At 38.0% G+C, this 19,231-nt stretch overlaps 1 protein-coding gene across 3 annotated transcripts in view; it reads left to right on the forward strand.

The window, feature by feature from the left end:
- The window catches only part of Klhl15 (kelch like family member 15), a 48,348-nt gene extending 30,757 nt beyond the window's left edge, over nucleotides 1-17,591 (forward strand). For all 3 annotated transcript variants that reach the window (XM_023715424.1, XM_004631386.3, XM_004631385.3), the window contains one exon: nucleotides 14,731-17,591. In XM_023715424.1, coding sequence (XP_023571192.1) covers nucleotides 14,731-15,840 — 1,110 coding nt within the window. In that variant the 3' untranslated portion in view covers nucleotides 15,841-17,591. The remainder of the gene's footprint in view (nucleotides 1-14,730) is intronic.
- Nucleotides 17,592-19,231: the final 1,640 nt, after the last annotated feature.

A 19,231-nucleotide genomic window follows, 5' to 3' on the forward strand; every position in this document is an offset into this window, starting at 1 on the left:
GGTTCAATCCCCCAGCACCACATGCCAGCCAGCCGCGCCCCCTGGTGGGCTGAGCTGGACACACACACACACACACAGACACACACAAATAAATAAATAAAATTAAATTAAAAAAAAAAATAAAAGGTTTAAGTCTAATGATTTCCGCTAGAACATGTAAATGTAGAGAAATAATTGGGAATTGCTCTCCAGTGCAGTTGCAGTACATGGAGAACATAAGTATTGCCGTGTTTGATAGCAAATTTTATTTTATAAAGAAAATGGGAAATTTGATTAAAAATTCTAATAAACTTATCTTTGAAAATGTTTACAAATCCCCTTCAGATATTAAGTAGTATTTATGCAGCTAGAACTTGAAAGTGTTTAAATTAAGTCAGCTCATTTGCCCCTTGGAGTGAGCACAGATGAGTAGTTTTTCTTTTGGAAACTAGGTCAGTGGGTTAAGTGTGCTTTCTCAGTCAACTTAATGTGTTTTTCTGCATCCGGCTCGTTTTTTGCTGACCCCTGCTCAGACCCTACGGGCTTGGAGGATTGTAATTACCACAGGTGCAGCTCTTCAAAAATCCCCCAAAGTGTTTTTCTCCTCTGAAGTCACCTGCATTTTATGCCTAGATAGAGTTCCTTTGACTTTCAGGCCCACAGGTTGCTGAAGAGTGACAAATCTAGGCAGTGACTGCTATTAGAGCTCCAGAAAAGACAGTATTCTAGTGACGTGTATGAAGCAGACAGGAACCTATTGAAAACAGGAGTTTAAATATTTAGTCAGACTTGCTGGTTTTCCTTTTCATAAGAGAGATGAAAGCAAAAGCATAGGAGAATTGGAAATTAAAAAGGACGTGTTGTCAGGCATGCTGTTACCTGCCTGTAATCCCAGCACTTGAGAGGCTGAGGTAGGAGGATTGCTGCAAGTTCAGGGCCAGCCCAAACTACATAGCTAGACCCTGTTTCAAAAAAAAAAAAAAAAAACCAACAACCCAAAAAATGGAAGGCATGAAATAAGAGTTAGCTGTGCTGACATATAGGGGAAAACCTTAATAAATGGAAGGGGGGAAAAAGAGAAATCGAATACAGAAAATGAAAGGAATAGCCAGGTGTGGGGGTGCATACCTGTTATCCCAGCACTCGGGAGGCTGAGGCAGGAGGATCATTGCATGTTCGAGACCAGCCTGGGCTACAGAGTGAGCTCAAGGCCAGCCTGAACTGCATATCGAGAGCCTGTCTCAAAAAGTCCAAAAGAAAAAAAAAAAAAGGGTTTTAGGGGTGTAGTTCTCATTCAGCATTTCCTACTATGTGGGAGGCCCAGTCACAAGAACTACTCATTTAGGAGTTAGTTTTAGGATTAGGCTCATTGATTTGGCTGAGTATTTCTTACAAATAAGAAAAATCCTTCTTAGGTAGTGAATCCTAGAATTTAGCTTACCTTGAGCTCAGTCCTTCTGCCTCAACCTCCCAAGTGCTTGGATTACAGGTGTGCACTACCTACCACAAGGTATTTACTTTCTAACAGTGCTCTTTTGCCCTGGAATTGGAAGGACATTAGACTTCCTACAAAGTTGTTTCTCAGTTAGCTATTTTTTTACTCTAGACAAGTTGAAGGGATAGAGAACTTGGCAAATTGCATTGAAGCTCTGACTTTCGTTGAGGGTGCCTCTCCTTATACACATTTGCCCTGCTCACTTTACTTCCGAAAATTCATTTCAATAATTCACTTTTGCCTGCTTCGAAGAGAAGGCAAATTCTTATGGAAATTTGTCTATTGTTTAACAGCCTTCACATTCTGCATCTTTGGATTCAACCAATCTTAAATTGAAAATATTCTCCCTCCAAAAATCATGCCATTTTTTTCTTGCTATTATTTCTTTTTTGTTTTGTTGCTATTAATTCCTAAGCAATAATAGTGTAAGAACTATTTACGTGGCATTAATCCTGTATTGGCTATTATAAGCAATGCAGAGATGATTTAAATTATATGGGAGCCTGTGTGAGTTAAATGCAAATCTCAGGTCATCTTGTCTTACGAGATGAGTGCTTTGGAATCAGTCCCCTCAGATACTTAGGGGCACTGTAAGTACAGTGTTACTGAAAGGATTTGCACTTAGCATACTGGTTTTTTTTTTTCCCTTAGCCTTATCCTGGTCATTAAATTGTTTTTTCAGGACATAGGGATTAATTGTACCTAGCTTTTTATTTTTATTTATTTATTTTTTTAACATTCATTTAGTGTGTGTGTGTGTGTGTGTGTGTGTGTCCAGCTCAGCCCACCAGGGGGTGCGGCTGGCTGGCATGTGGTGCTGGGGGATTGAACCACGGTCCCTGTGCTTTGCCAAGCTTGTTTCAAGTAGGTGCTTTAGACCACTGAGCCATCTCTCCAGCCCTGTACCTAGCTTTTTAAAATAATGTTTTTGTTTCACATAAAACAGTATAAGCTTCAGTTCTAAGCATTGTGTGTGTGTGTGTGTGTGTGCGCATGTGTGTGTACGCATGTGTGTGTATTTTGCTGGAGATTGAACCCAGGGCCTTTGTGTGTTCTAGGCAAGCACTCTTTCACTGAGCTACATCCCCAGCCCCTGAGCTTAATTTTATAAAGATTTCCTATATCACAGTAGTTTTACAACATATAATGACTGTTCCATATTTTACTGTGAATGAAAATCATGTCAAACGTAGCTCTGGTTCCCAAAGACATAATTTGTTTTAGCATTAAAGATTTATGTAAGTAACTGTTTTGTTTCTGGGTATTTCCCTTGAAAAGATATACCATGGTGGAGAAGAGATGGTAAGACTGATAAGTAGGACTCAGTCTTTCATGTATTTCTTTGTGCTCCTAATTGTAAGGGTTGTGTTAGCCTTTTTGGACGTAGAAAGGACCACATATGTCTCTTTTCATGCAACTAACCTTGTTTAATTTTTGAAATACTGGGAATTAGACTAAGAGATTGATACACTGGCAAACACTCTACCACTGAGGTAGATTGTCTGTCCATCCATCCATCCATCCATCCATCCATCCATCCATCCATCCATCCGAGACAAGGTGTCACTATGTAGTCCAGGCTGGCCTTGAACTCACTGTGGAGCACAGACTGTCTTTGATGATCCTCCTGCCTCAGCTTCTCAGGTGCTGGGCTTACAGGCCATACCCAGCACCTTTTTATTTTTGAAGATGGGGTCTTGCTAAGTTGCCCACACTGGGCTCAAATGCTTAATCCTTCTGCTTCAACTTCCCAAATACGTGGGATTACGAGTGTGTACCACTGCACCCAGCAACCTCTTTTGTAGCCAAGAAAATACATATACTCGGAGGCTTGTGACTCAGGGAGGGTTTCAGCCTAACCCTTAGGATTTTAAGGTCAGGCTTTGTCTCCCCACCCCCAACAATGCACAGACTGATGGATAAACTAATAATAAGCATTTTGTTTCTTTAGCTTCTGTATATTGACATTTTAAAATAATTTCAGGACCGAGAGTGTATCAAGCAAAATAGTTGGTAATAATGAAACTGAATGGTTAAAAGCCTAAAAGAATTTTAGACAGCCAGTTTTAGATCTGAAATTCCAGGTTTTCAACAAAATGAAGTACTAAGTTCTATGGAAATATTTATTTTAAATACATGACAAATTACATTTTAATTCTCTCAAAATTAGGGATGGTATATACCAACAGTCCCCTACCTTTTGGCACCAGGGAAAGGGGGAGACAGGCTGGTTTCATGATTCAGTAGCATGCTAGATCCTTCATGGTGCAGTTTACAGTAGGGATGCTCACTTCCATGAGAATCTAAAGCTGCTCCTGATGAAGGAGGAACTCCGGTACTGAGCCATGGGTGGGGCTGTAAACATGGATGACCTGGCTCCCTTTTTAGTAGGCCACAGACTACAAGTGTACAGCCCGAGGCTTGGGGGCCCTTGGTATATACAAGTTACCTTTAAAGCCTAAGTGTTTAGTGAATGGATTATGCAACATCTTGACAATGAATGGAGAAACAGATTTTTTTTTTTTTTTTGGCAGAACTGGGGATTGAACTTAGACCCTTCCACTTGTCAGGAAGCACTTATTCCACTGAGCCATCTCCCTGGCAAAGAGAAGATACATTTTTTTTTTCTTTTTTGGTACCAGGGATCAGACTCAGGACCTTGCAATTGCCAGGCAGGCGCTTATGCCACTGAGGTATATCTGTGGCCCGAGAAACAGAATTTTAGCCCAGTGGTAAAGTCTTGCTCTTGCTCATTCTGTCTCCTGCTCTCTCCTACTTACATGTTGACAGGAACCAACTTTAAAATTAATCATTTCTCACATTTCCTCTAACCATAGTGTATGCACACGGTTACAGTGAAAGACATTTAAGGAGGAAATGACCCATTTAAAATTTCAGACCACTGTGTTTAAGAAGTAGTACATGCTTTCTAGCTTTTTATGCTCAGAATAAGAAAAAAATACTTTTCACAAACAAATGCTCTTCACAATACAAATTTTTAAAGTATTAAAGCAAGAAAAATGTTCATCTGAGTTTTAAAACAAGACAGCATTTTTCTTCCTTCAAAAGGAAAAAATGTTACTCTTTTTGTATCTTTCTTTTGAAGAGCATCTGATAACACTGTACTGTGAGGAATGCATAATGAAGAAATGCCTTCTCTATGAAAACATGAGCCACATGTTTCTTTTTGGCCAGCTCCCTTCATTAATGAATTCCGTTGACACAGGTTTCAGGCTTACACTTTTTGTTTTAAATCAGTGTGTCTAATTTTTTAATTGGTAGTATCAGAGGTACTAATTCCTTTTTTTTGTACTTAGTACAAGGTCTGCAGAGTATACAGGGTCTCACTACGTAGATTGGACTTGTAGTGGTTCTTCTGTTTTCAGCCTCCCAAGTGGTTGAGACTGGGCGCCATCACACCCAGTTTAGCAAATAGTGTTGGTAGAGAGAAATAGCTGTATTTCTTTGGTTAGATCTTTACTGGGACAGTCAGCTGTCTGAACAGCCACAATGTCCATTACTAGGGGCTTAGAGGTAGAAGAAATTGGATAAGGATGTCTAACTTTGATTTGGACTTTAACATAGGAATGACTCTTATAAACTCTTTGGAACCCAGGTTCCAATAGAATGAATGAGGAGAGGACAAAGAAACTAGAAGATTGGGTGTAAGTTGGAAGGCTAAATGATTCCTGGATCAGTATCTCGGTTACTTTTCACTCATTGCTGGGACAAAATACCCAACACCCAAAATGAAGGAAAGAAAGGTTTATTAGCTCGCAGTTAGTAGAGGTTTCATTCCCTACTAAGGCTGAGTGGTACATGGCAGAGGGCAACAGTTCATGGCAGTGGAAGACAGCGAAGAACAAAAGGAGCAGCAGCTGTGGCAGCTAATAAGCCTCTCTTGTTTCCTCCCATTGTAAGGCCCACTGTAGCACTCACACTCATAATCCCAGCATGGGATTATGAATTAATCACAAACTCTATAAGCCTGCCCCAGTGACTGCATGAAGCTTTGAGTGGACAACTAGATACAAAACATAATAACCAGCTTGCTGGGATCTGCGGGAGCGTGGGTGGGCAGGGGGAAGGCCACAACAAGCCAGCTAGCCTCGTTCTCCATGGGGTGCTGAACTCCCTGCAGTGTCCCTCATAGGCGCGCCCATGCGGACCACCTTCCAGGTCACACATGCTGACTTGGACCCTGATTTGGGGGAAATACGTGCCTTGAACCTTTTCACCAATTACAAAAGAGGGTTAGAGTCCCTATAAAAACCCCAGTACTAACCTACATAGAATTTCTTTTTTTTTTTTTTAAATTTTATTTATTTGTGTGTGTGTGTGTGTGTGTGTGTGTGGCCAGCTCAGCCCACCAGGGGGCGGGGCTGGCTGACATGGGGGCTGGGGGATTGAACCGCAGTCCCTGTGCTTTGCTAAGCTTGTTCTAAGTAGGTGCTTTAGACCACTGAGCCATCTCACCAGCCCCCCCTACATAGAATTTCTTAAGTTTTTTAAAAATAATTTTATTGAGAAACAAATAGCAATGAGACAGTTTTAAAACTGATTACTAGCTCAGTTTCAATAATTAATACATTGCATATTGTTGTCCTTTTAGTGGTTATTCATAGTACAAGATGCAGACGTGATATCCTGTCCACAAACACGACTAGAACAAATCTTTCCATTCACTGAATTAAGAGAAAATAGCTGTATATCTATCCTAACTATTTTGAATATACAGATACAAAATGGTCCTTCATTTATATCCCCTTTTTTTGTTTAGTTTTGTCAGAGAAGTGTACTCCATGGTCATTTAAATATTGTAGGTGCGTGAATTCAGCAAAATATTCCAATATAGTCCAGTAGTCCATAATAGTGGTAGGTTTTCTGTAGGACTGGCAATATCAGAAGTTGTTGACTTGAGCCTTTTACAGCTCAGCATATCAATATGGCTTTACTTTTTATACTTTGTTCTTATACTTTCCTGTTGTATGGTTAAGACCAAGATAAAGCAAGACCTGTATAACAAGAAATGTGACTTTTGTATCTGACAAGGTCAGTCAGATCCCCTCAGGATTTATCCTGAAACCCTGTACTGCAGTTTGTAGATCTTTTGTCAGTGTCAGCCATGTGGATGAGTCATGGCCGTTGCTTGACCAATTTGCTGTCTGTGAAAGCCTGAGAATGTTTTCTCTCCACGTGACTCTCCTTAGGCACACTCTACATCATTGATCACTTTCCTCTGTGGCCTCATAATCTCCTTGATCAGAAAATTTGGGACACAACTGAGTTGCATGATGTTACAGTACAGGTTCTCCTATGTCCTGAGTCCTCACTGACCTTGAAAGGCTAGGGCCAAAATGTTGGCTGTCCTTGCAGCCCTTCCTTTTCTCCAATTTTTGATCTACTAACTTAAGTTGTTAACCCTCCAGAGGAGAAACTTATTATTACCCTACAACAATAGGCAGTTGAGCTTAACTTTACTATCTGTCTGAATATCAAATGCCTTAGACATAACATGGAACAGGTATTTTTCCATCAAGTATTGATATGTTGAACTTTAAGTCCCTACAGAATATGAAGAAAAAAAATTTTAAAAATATTTTAAAAAATAGGAATAAACAATTACATATTTTTACACAGAAATTTAGAAAGCTGACCATATATAGCATTGTAGCAGGACAGTCCTGTGACATTGTTTTTCTTGTCTGTTGTTTTCATTTATTACCTTTTTTTTTAACAAACATTTATTTGAGCGACAGTATAGCAGTAATTGGCATGACATGACATGACAAGACAAGTAGTACGTATTTAGAAGACCAGAATGACAGGCATTCCAAGCATGACCCTAGTATTACACATTGCTATTTTCAGTGCAGTTGCTTAGTTCACAGGTATCAGCATATGTAGTTAGGGTGAGAATCCTACCAATTAACAGCTAGTTTCAAAAACCTGCTAAAGATTCTCAGGACCATTGCCTTAGCCATCTTGTACATATAAATGTATGGCTTTGCCCCTGTCATACTTCCTAGCTTTTCTCCTTGCCCTCTCTTCATTGTCTAATCCATAAGTTCTCGCTTTCCTTTTGTGTAAATTTATTTATTTATTTATGTGGTGGCTTCAGGTTGCTTTTAGTGCAGGTCTGGTTAGGCTTGAGTATCTGGGTTTTGAACCACAGCACCCTGAGCCTGACTGCTTTGTTTAAGCAGGCATTTAAAGAACTGAGCTAATGGGCAGGCCCCTGTAAATTTTTGTTTTAAAGTAAAAACAAAACAAAATTCCAAAACAATATGATAGGGTAATGATGGTTAATATGTTGCATATTGTTATTTTTAAATTATTTACTCAGTATGGCATGTCAGCATTTAATTATCCAGACAATATTAGCACAGACCTATCTTTTCAGTGAACTGAAATTAGTATAACTAATCTTTTGTCCATATAGTATTTTTTCTTTTGTTTTTCCCTTCCATTACCCCAAACCAGTTTCTCTCTTTCCTTTCAAAGTTTCTTCCCATTTATAATATCTTGCACATTTGGATCTTACTCTTTTAGCTTCTCACACCAGGGAGACAATACAGTGTTTACACATTTGTGTCTAGGCTATTTCACTTATGAATTTGGTCTCAAATTGCATGCATTTACCTATAAAAGTCTGCAGTTTATATCCTTCTTTATGGCTGAGTAGTATACAATTATATAGGGAAAAAAACGACATATTTTTTAATGTATACTTAGGTTGATGGGCATTTGGGTTGTTCCCAAGATGTAGCTATTACAAATTATGTTGCCATAAACACGGGTGCACATAATATCACTGTGGTATGGTGTTTTTAATTTTTCTGGGAAGATACTCAGAAGGGAAATTGATTTCCAAGTGTAGTAGTAGCTACAATAGCTATGCTACTGAATTTGCTTATTAAATCTAGCAGTCTTTCAGTGGAGTTTTTAGGGTCTTCTATGTAAAGTATCATGTCATCTGCAAATAATGATAATTTTGCTTCTTCCTTTTCTATTATTATTTCTTTTACTTATTTCTCGTCTATTGCTCTGGCTAAAATGTCCAGGACTATGTTGAATGAAAGTGGAGATAGTGGACATCTTTGTCTTGTTCCTGATTTTAGAGAGAAAGCTTTCAGTTTTTGTCCATTTAGTATGATGCTGACTATTGGTTTGTCATAGATGGCTTTTATCAGGTTGAGGTAATGATCATCTCTTCCAATTTTCCGTAGTTTCCTTTTTTTTTTTAATCATGAATGGGTGCTGGACTTTGTCAAAGGCATTTTCTGCATCTGTAGAGATGATATGTGATTTTTGTCCTTGGCTCTATTAATATTGTGTATAACATTTATTGATTTATATATGTTGAACCATCCCTGCATTCCTTGGTATGACCTATACAGAATTGAAGAAGGCTAAGACATCTAACAGCTTATGTTGTACATTCTGTGTAGACTTTTCCCCCTACGTATGCTGCCAGCTATTTAAAGCTGCCCATTTTTTATTTTTGAGAGTATGTGTACTGTTCTGTAGTTTTTCCCAGTTAGCATTTTGAACATCTGTGTCAGTGCATATGAATTAACTTCATTCTTTTTAATGACTCCATATGGCACATACCAGAGTTTATTCACCCACTGTCTTATTGACAGATAGTTCAAGTTATTTCAATTTTTGTGCACTTCCAAGTACTAATGCAATGTCCATCCATTTTCTTGGCAATTTTAATTACAGATCTTTTCCTGACACTGGCTGAAACTTGTCCTCCTAACTTCCACTTCCTGTCCTGACAACTGTTGCCATCTTGCACCTGCATTTCCTCTTGGGTGAAAGGAAGATTTCATCTGTTTAGTCATCCTCTCTTTCAATTCCTTTACTGCCATCCAGATGTGGTTTGGTTTGTTGATGTTTATTTGAAGATCTAGCAATAGAACTAAACATTGCCATGGTTGTGGTTTTTACCTGAATGGCAAGAGTAGAATTGTCTATTTTTTAAGTTCAGTCTGCAGTTTTATTAGGTCCTAAAGCTGCCATATCACATTCGTTTGTATTACAGATAGAGTTAGTTAAGGCTTTACATATAGAGTTGGTGGATTCCCATAACATCTGTTAAGAACTGGATTTCCTGTCATCTTACCCACCCCTCCCAAATGCCTTAACATGCAATCACTGTTACAATTTCTTTTTTTTTTTTCTTTTTTGGCAGAACCGGGGATTGAACTCAGGCCCTTGCATTTGCCAGGGAAGTGCTTATTTCACTGAGCCATCTCCCTGGCCCTCACTGTTACAATTTCTGGTGGTTCATAGGTCCCTGATATGTTTCCTTTCTTTTTATTATTAGATTTTGTTGATTACTTTGCTGAAGTTATATGTTCTTTCATTCTCTACCAGTGCTATTACATGATCAAAAATTAAACATGGAGTCAGGAACATGGCTCAGTGGAGTAAGCACTTCCCTGGCAAGTACAAGGGCCTAAATTCAATCCCCGGTTCCGCCAAAAAAAAAAATAGAAAATAGGGTCAATCTTGGCATTAGCTGTATTTTTAAACAATCCAGGATCTATCTCAGACTAACAAGTATGTAGTTGGGAACTCTGTGTGGCTTTTAGACTTCTTCTGTTCTTCATAATTAAGCAGCCTTATCTGTGGTGCTTATCGGGATCCTAGGACATGGTTCATGAGATCAAATGACTTGAAGTTGGTGAGAAAACTACCTTTTTTTTCCCTCAACCATCTTGAATTTAAGTTTCTTCTCAGTAACTGTATTTGATCTTCAGATTGAAAAGAGTAAGACGGGCTGGAGAGATGGCTCAGTGGTCTAAAGCACCTACTTAGAACAAGCTTGGCAAAGCATCAGGGACCGCAGTTCAATCCCCCAGCACCACATGCCAGCCAGCCCCGCCCCGTGGTGGCCTGAGCTGGCCACACACACACACCACTCTCTCTCTCTCTCTCTCTCTCTCTCTCTCTCTCTCTCTCAAAAATAAATAAAAATTAAAAAAAAAAAAAGAGTAAGACATCCTTGCTGGAGAATGGAAATAAAATAGGAATAAAGCTGCTTCTCTTTGTTATTTGTTAATACTACATTAACCACCTCATGAAGCAGGAGCCTCCACTTTTTCCTTTACTTTCTTTGGCCTCTAAAATATCATTTATTCTGTCAAGTTATAGTTCATGCTGTGCCTTTAGCCTCATTCACTATACTTACAGTTCCATTTCACTCTTTATATTTGTTTTATGTGCCTGTTTTTTTTAACCGTCTGTTGTAAGTAGTTTTTTAACACATAAAATCCAGAAAGCTGTCCGTGCAGCACATCGTATTTTTTACCTCCCTCTTCCCGCACTCATGCAGTCTGTATTATGCTTGTGAGAGCTGCTCAGCCTTCTTGAAGTTCCTTATACAACATCTGATTTTGGACCTGATCTAATTTTCTCTTGAAAAGTTTGAACTCTGCCTGTACAATATGTGCAGCTTTCGCCTTCATTTCTTTCTTTTTTTCATTTCTTTTTTGATCTCCAACTGACACAGCTTTCTCTAAAGTGTCCTCCTACTTCTACATTACTAATTATGTCTTACTAGTGAGGATTGGATCCAAAGTTAGTTTCTTTTATTTCTGCCTTAACAAAAAAGTCATTAGATGGATTGATTTTAGGCTGAGTCACATTTTCACAGATGTCCTTTGTCAGTAGTAATAGCTACATTTTCCCACATGGCACACACCAGACTAAATCCTTTCCTCGTGGACTATGTCACTTATCTTTTGCCTCATGGGTGCTATTGTTATCCCAATAATAACAAACGAGGAAATGGGCTTAGGATGTTGAATTATATTCCCAAGATTGTGCAGCTGACTTAGGGAGTTTCAAGGTGAGAAATTTCCTAAATCAAATTGTTAATTACTATATTAGGCTAGTGCTTCATTACTCTGCTGGACAAGATTCAATAGCTTGAAAACCTGTGTAGCTCTCAGGCCACTGGCTGTGCACAGTAGGCACTTAAATATTTAATTTGAGGTTTATGATTCCTGTTGATTTCCCAGAATATTGCCTGTTAGCTCCTACAAGTCAATAAGAAAAAGAGAAAAGAAATAGCCAAGGCAGACTGTTAAAGAATTCATAGAAGAACTGATTGGAAAAGGAAAATACGAAAAGATCCTCATTCCTACAGTGACCCCCTCTCCTTTATTTTTCACTGGTGGGGATCAAAGCTAGAGCTTGCACATACTACGCAAGAGTTGTACCACTGTTACTTCCCTAGTCCTCTGAATGGCAAGAACTATTTTTTCTGTTTTTGTAAACATACGTATTTATATATAAGTACACAAAAACAAGGAATGCAAAAATGTTTGTGAAATTCCAGAGAATTACTATTAAACACACATAAAATTATAATTGGAAGAGTGCCAGAGTACTGTAGCCCTTTAGAAGATCAATATATTGTGAACATCATTCTGTATTAATAAATAAGCAATGATTTTATCCTTAGAACTGAACAGTTTTTCCATGGCTTCTTGAAGAGATTGAACCTCACTGTGTTTTGGTTAAGCTTATGTGTATGCAGAACAAGCAGTAAAAGATACAAGTGGTAAAGCATAGTGGTAAAGTGGTATCTGTCATGTGGCAATATAGTTTTTTCTTTATTGTTTTATTGAAATGGCTTATTTGCTATTTGCTAATTTTGTTCCAGTTGTTATTTTGCTGGGGAGAATGGAGCTGGATGCCCAATCATTGTGATCCATGTGATTGATTGTTTTTGTTAAGAACAGTTACAGACCCTTGAGAGGAGTCATAAGCCTCACTCATTGAACATGTTAAGTGTTCTAGTAAATGACCATGGCATTTAAAGATTCTTATAAAGAATAATGGAGGCTGTATGCTGTAGCCTACTGAAAATTGAATGAGGTTTGTTTTTTTTTGTTTTTTTTTTGAGTGAGCTTTGAAGTTAAGATTTTCCTAGTTGAAGGTTCAGATCCCAGCCCTACCATTTTTAGTTATATAAGCAACTTAGAAAAGTCACTTAATATTCACTTTTTTTTCCCAGTCAGATAAATGGAGATCGTAAGTGGTCTTTATTTTTATTTTTTAATTTTTTATTAATTTTATTGAGAAACAAATAGCAATGAGACAGTTTCAAAACAGGTTAGTAGGGCAGTTACAATAATTAATGCATGGCATATTGTTGTCTTTGTACAAGACACAGACATGATATCCTCGTTAGTGGTCTTTAACACAGGATACACATATATAAGGCACCCAGTGCAGTCACAGTGTTAGTTTTCTCTCTCATATAGTTAGGCAAAGCATTCGCAACCTTTTTTGTACCATTTACCCTTGGTAGTCTAGTAAACTCTATGAATCAGATATCCCTTTCTCAAAATAATGACTCTAAATGCCTGGAATTACAAAAGAAACCAGTTATTCAGTATAATTATAAAAAGACTTAAATTTTTGGTGCTTTCTGTTTCAAACATGCTTTGGGACTTAGAAGGGGAATGAATGAATAGATAAGTTAGAGAGAAAGCTAGCATGGAGGACAGAGAAGGAAGGAGAAAGACATCATGAAAACATACGCTTGGTTTTGAAGGCAGCTATGCTCACCACTATACCACCAACGCCTATATGCTTGGTTTTCAGTCCTCCCAAGCTCTCGTCTCAGATTTCCATCCAGCTTCTAGATATTTCCTTTTCATCTTATCAGCAACTCCCCATGTAAGGGAAGTTGAATAACTCTCCCAAATCAGCTTTCTGTCTTGGTTTTCTTTTTTCTTTTTCAGTGGTATCAGGGATTGAACTCAGGACCTTGCGCTTGCCAGGGAGCCACTTATTTTGTGTTTTTGAGACAGAACCTCCTCCTGTAATTCAGGCTGGTCTTGAACTATGTAGCCCAGGCTGGCCTTAGCCGCATGGTGATCCTCCTGCCTCAGCTTCCCAAGTGCTGGGATTACAGGAGTGCGCCACCACACCCATCTATCTTGTTTTTCTGTATGGACATCACTAGTCTGCCTGTCACTTCAAGTGTACATCCTCAAATCATGTTTGAGTCTTTTTCTTTTTTTAGCCTGTTCCTACTTTAAACTAGTCATGGATATCTGTAGATTTTACCTATATAAATCTTACTTCATTTACACTTAACGTCCTCTTACCTTATCCTTGTCATATTGTAATATAGGGTTTTTCTGCTGGTCTCCAGCTTTCTACCTCTTTTGGAAAGTATCCATTAAGTGTTTTGGGCCAGTTCGATGTGCTCTACATAGAAAAGGCTGCAACACTCAGAGGTGTGCTGTACATCTTCATAGCTAATTGCCAGCCAACTATATTGGTAAATTTGTGTTTGTTTTCATTTTCCCAAATAATTGTAAGTTCTTTGAGGAAATGGACCCTGTCTTACACTTTTAATTTCCCCACAGTGCTTACTTAGTTCAACACTTAAAAGTGCTTTATAAGGTCTTGATAGTCATCATCATTATATAATTCCAGCTCCAAAAGCAGTTGAGCTTACTCTTGTCTACTAAATTGTTAATGTAGAAGTTGTTGAAAGTGTACCCAGTGTTTATATTAAAAAACCTCTGGATTTTGCATGTATTTCTACTGGGAATGTTCACTCATTCACTAACATAATTTTCCAAATTATTCCGTTGTGGTAGTTTTATAGTGTTGCCCGTAGTGCAGAAAACTGCAAACATGGCGTCCTTTCCTGTGAAGCCCCATATCTGACTTCCTAGATCCCACTTGTAGCCTAGGGCCTGACATAACATAGGTACCCAATATAGTATGTTAACAGTTTCTTTCTGCCAGGAACATTGTGCATGGGAAGAGATTTAATCTGATTTGATTGATTCATTCATTTAGTGGTACTGGGGATTGAATTCCAAGCTTTCAAACTGAGCTATCTCCTCAGCCACCTTTTGAAATTTTTTATGTTGAGACAAAGTCTTGCTAAGTTGTTCAGGCTGAGCTCAAACTTGTGTCCTCCTGTTTGAGCTTTCCAGAGTTGTGGGTTCCACATGTGTGCCACCAGCACACCCAGTGAAAAAAGCATATGCTTGTTTATTTTAAAAGCTTGGGAATGTATATAGATGACTACAAGAACAAGTTGTAAAAGCCAATGTGATTTTAAAACTTCATAGAAAGCAGAAAGTAGGTAATTTTACCAGTTTTAGTAAAGGAGCCTAAAATAATATCATAATGGTTTAGTGGATTTAAAAATTTTGTCTGCCATTGATGATTTTTTTTGGGTTAAATTGTTTTACTTGTATTTTTAGGTTAAAACATCAGAATTTTACAGATACTCCCGACAGCTGCGCTATGAAGTTGACCAAGCATTGAATTACTTCCAGAATATACATCAGCAGCCTTTGTTGGACATGAAATCAAGCCGCATTCGTTCTGCCAAACCCCAGACTACAGTATTCCGAGGAATGATTGGACATAGCATGGTTAACAGTAAAATACTTCTCTTAAAGAAACCAAGAGTCTGGTGGGAGCTGGAGGGCCCACAAGTACCTCTTCGACCAGACTGCCTTGCTATCATCAATAACTTTGTGTTCCTGTTAGGTGGGGAAGAACTGGGCCCGGATGGTGAATTCCATGCTTCTTCCAAAGTGTTCAGGTATGACCCAAGACAGAACTCGTGGCTGCGAATGGCAGACATGTCTGTACCACGCTCAGAATTCGCAGTCGGTGTTATCGGGAAGTTCATTTACGCTGTAGCAGGCCGAACCAGAGATGAGACCTTCTATTCAACAGAGAGATATGACATCACCAATGATAAGTGGGAATTTGTGGACCCTTACCCAGTTAACAAATATGGACATGAGGGGACAGTGCTCAATAACAAGTTGTTTATCACTGGTGGAATCACCTCATCTTCCACCTCTAAACAAGTATGCGTGTTTGACCCCAGTAAAGAAGGGACCATAGAGCAACGGACCAGGAGAACTCAAGTAGTTACCAACTGCTGGGAAAACAAGAGCAAGATGAATTACGCAAGATGCTTTCACAAGATGATTTCTTACAGTGGCAAGCTTTATGTCTTTGGTGGGGTCTGTGTGATCTTGAGGGCCTCTTTCGAATCTCAGGGCTGCCCATCCACAGAAGTGTACAACCCAGAGACTGATCAGTGGACCATCTTGGCATCGATGCCGATTGGGAGAAGTGGCCATGGTGTGACTGTGCTGGACAAACAAATAATGGTTCTTGGAGGCCTTTGTTATAATGGTCACTACAGCGATTCCATTCTCACTTTCGACCCAGATGAAAACAAATGGAAGGAAGATGAGTACCCTCGGATGCCCTGCAAGCTGGATGGTTTACAAGTATGCAACCTGCATTTTCCGGACTATGTACTGGATGAGGTCAGGCGTTGCAACTAATGACATCTTTTTCCCTCAAAAAAAAGGCAAACAAAACATTTGTTTGTGGTAAAGTAGATAGGTAAAAAGCATAAGGAAAAACCTCACCAGTTTTACTATCAAAGCCATTGGTCTAATATTGTAAGAATTTTTCATTCTGTGCTAGCATCCCTTTTTTCTTTTCAGTGGCCTCAAACTCATGCAATAAGTTAATTCTAAGTGCTAGCTCTTGAAACTACTTCCAGAAGCAGTTTAATAGAATGCTCCACTTATCTGGGAAGTTGATTTTCTGCTTTAAATATTTCTTTCAGATGTTAGCGTAGGAGTCCTGCATCTTCTAAGAGAAGACCCAATAAATGTCACTGGATGTGATTTCAGTTCCTAGCTCTATCTGAAACCTTTTTGAACATTAATTTCAGTGTTTTAATCTGTTAAATGTTTTGGTTTTATTATTTAAAAGTTTAAAACTCGACCTTTTTGCATGGCTTTTTGCTGAAAATGCAAAAATATAAATTTTCTACAAAGTTAACTTTTTATATTCAGAACACTATTTCTAAGCTGCCTTCTCTTATCCGCAATGTGTTAGTGAAAGCATATCCATACTCGCATACATCCTATAAATATATAAGGCACATCCCTTTTATGCGTGGTTAGGATTCTATATTTTTAAGCTAGTGCACTTGCACACACGGTTCGCCATACTTGTTGAATTTTAGATGTGACGTGTTTTCATGTCTTAACATTCTTAGAAAGTTAAAATAAAACTGGAGTCTTCATTTGGTATCAAAGTAGCCAGTCTTCAGTCCATACAGATTCAGTGATATTTGAACTCCTTATATTCCTGAAATGCGTATGGATTTATGAAAAAACTAGCATTTTATGTTTTATCTTCAAAAGTGAATGTTGGTGTTCTTTATTGATGTCTTGTCTTTTTGAAAATGTTTTTCTTTGCAGTCTATAGTGTTGTCCTGTTTTTAGTGAGAATCGGAGTGGTATATGACAAACTCTGAATCTGACCCTGCAGCGTGCAAGTACTTTTAAAGAGAATTTAGGTAATACCAGATGCCTAAATGCCCCTTAAAAGTAAGTGCGACTCCCACTCTTTACATTTAGCAAGGCTGCTTGCTGCATCTGTTATTGAATGGGGGGTAGCAACTCTTAGAAAAATTAGCTCAGTTTTGATTTAAAAGGTAAGAAAGAGAATTATAATGTTACTGGTTATACCTGCTTATTTATTTCCTACAAAATGTTCAGTGGCACTAGGGATATTAGCCCTCAGGTTTTGTTTTATTTACCAGAAGCCACTAATGTGAAGGATAGTAACCACAAAATTCAGAATGGATCAAGAGTAGCTGTTTAAAAGGAGTAGAATAGATATTTTAGAATTAATTGTACCTTTAAATTTTAAGAGAAGAAAATACAGATGACAGAATTAAGCAAGAGTGAATCGTTTAAGCAGATGCCATTTTCTCATGAGTAGTCTATATTTGATACAGACTAAATCTACATTGGCAAAACTTGCCAGATCTTAGGATATTGGTGCAATATTGCAATGCCTTCCACATGGCTGCTGTTGTCTACATTTTCTAGTTTTTTTTTTTTTTTGCTGCTGCCACCATTGAACATAAAGTGGAAGCGTGAAGTCATGGAAATGTGAAGACTTTGGTTTTTTTTGCTGTTCAGTCAGACATATTGCAAAATAAAACCCAAATTTAAAATGCCAAAATTTAGAGACATTTTAACTTAAAAATAATGTACACAAGTAGCTTTTTAAAAAACATTGGCATTAGTTTCAGAAATCAAGACAATGTTAACAACAATGTTCTTCTGTATATGAAATTTAATTTTTTTTTTTGGTCTTTTGAGACAGGGTCTGCAGGGTAGTGCAGGCTGGCCTTGAATTCACAATGAATTCACTGTGTAGCCTAGGCTGGCCTTGAACTTGCAGTGATCCTCCTGCCTCAGCCTCCTAAATTGCTGGGATTACAGGTATGGGCCACTATGCCCAGCTTCTATGAAATTTTAATTCTCATTAATTATTTATTAATTTACTTAGAGTTTTTAAAAATGAGGTTTGGTATCTTAGTTTTCTATGAAATGTGGGTAAAAGTCTTTTTCTACATTAAAAATAGTTTTTAAGTATTATTATTATTATTATTATTATTATTATATTATTTTTGCTGTTTTGTTTTTTGAGACAGACTGTTGCTGTGTAGTCCAGGCTGGCTTAGAACTCACAATCCTGTCTCAGCCTCCCAAGTGCTGGGATTACAAGCATATTCCATTACACCCAGCAGTTTTATTTTTGCAAACTAGGAATTGGGTTAGCCATTTAATTTTTAAAATCCATTAGTTCATTTAAGATTTTTTATGTGTGTGCTCCTGCTTCAAAGAAAGAAAATAACATCTTCATTCCCTTGTTGATGTGTTTTGCTGGAAAAGACCCAAAAAAGAGCCATCAGACAGGGTGCCACATCAAAGGCTTTACACTCCAGTGGTGGTTCACTTTAATTGCTTAGATACAATTTCATAACCCCTGCAGGGGATAGCATCTGAGCAAACAATTGAATATTCTTGGTCTTCCATTTTAAAGAGGCAAGGCCAAGGTCAACATTTATGTTTCATAAAGTTGATGAAATTGTAACTTGAACTAACTCTGGGTTCAGCTTCACGTAAGTCATGTCTACCCTGATATTAGCTGTAATCAGTTGTGAGCTTTAAGAATAGTTGCTGTTGCCTGAGTTCTGAATGTATGAGAAAACCTTTCTGTTTATATGTAGCTCTTATTTAGGTGATTTTAAATCCATGATAAACTTACATTCCCTTTTAAAATTATGGTGTATTTGCTGCAAGAGATTTATTTTTGTTATACTAAACTATGGAAATTTTTTTCATAGAATTTTTTTCAAGTTTATTTTTTGTGTGCTTCATTTGGAACCATTTTTTGTTACTATCCATTGTATAAACAAAACAATTGTTTTTTTAAAAAATCCAGTAAGAGATTTGAAAACTATACAGTTATAACTGTTACGATCTTTGTATGTGTTGCTTTCACTTTACATTTTTAATGCCAGATTTCACAAAAATAGCGGATCTGTATTAATGTCATCTTAATTAGTACTGTTTGTTCTCTTCCATGTCTTTGACCTCAGTTTGGTTTCAAAGAAAATCCTTGCACTACAGCCTTTTCATAAAATGCAACATTCTCACATTGAAGGTTTTTGTATTAGAAGAAAATGCTACTGGTTTTCAAAAGCAAAGCTTAATGAGTAGGATGATTAGCTTTTCTAGAGACAGCTTTCCCTGCGCCCGCCCCTTGCTGCTGTGCCCCGTGTGCGTGGCACTCTCGTCGTGAAAACCAACTGAGCCCTTCGCTTAGCTTTCTAAAGCAGCACCTGCGGACACCTCATTC

Source organism: Octodon degus, unplaced genomic scaffold, assembly GCF_000260255.1.
Source record: "Octodon degus isolate 3935 unplaced genomic scaffold, OctDeg1.0 scaffold00041, whole genome shotgun sequence".
Taxonomy (NCBI): Eukaryota; Metazoa; Chordata; class Mammalia; order Rodentia; family Octodontidae; genus Octodon; species Octodon degus.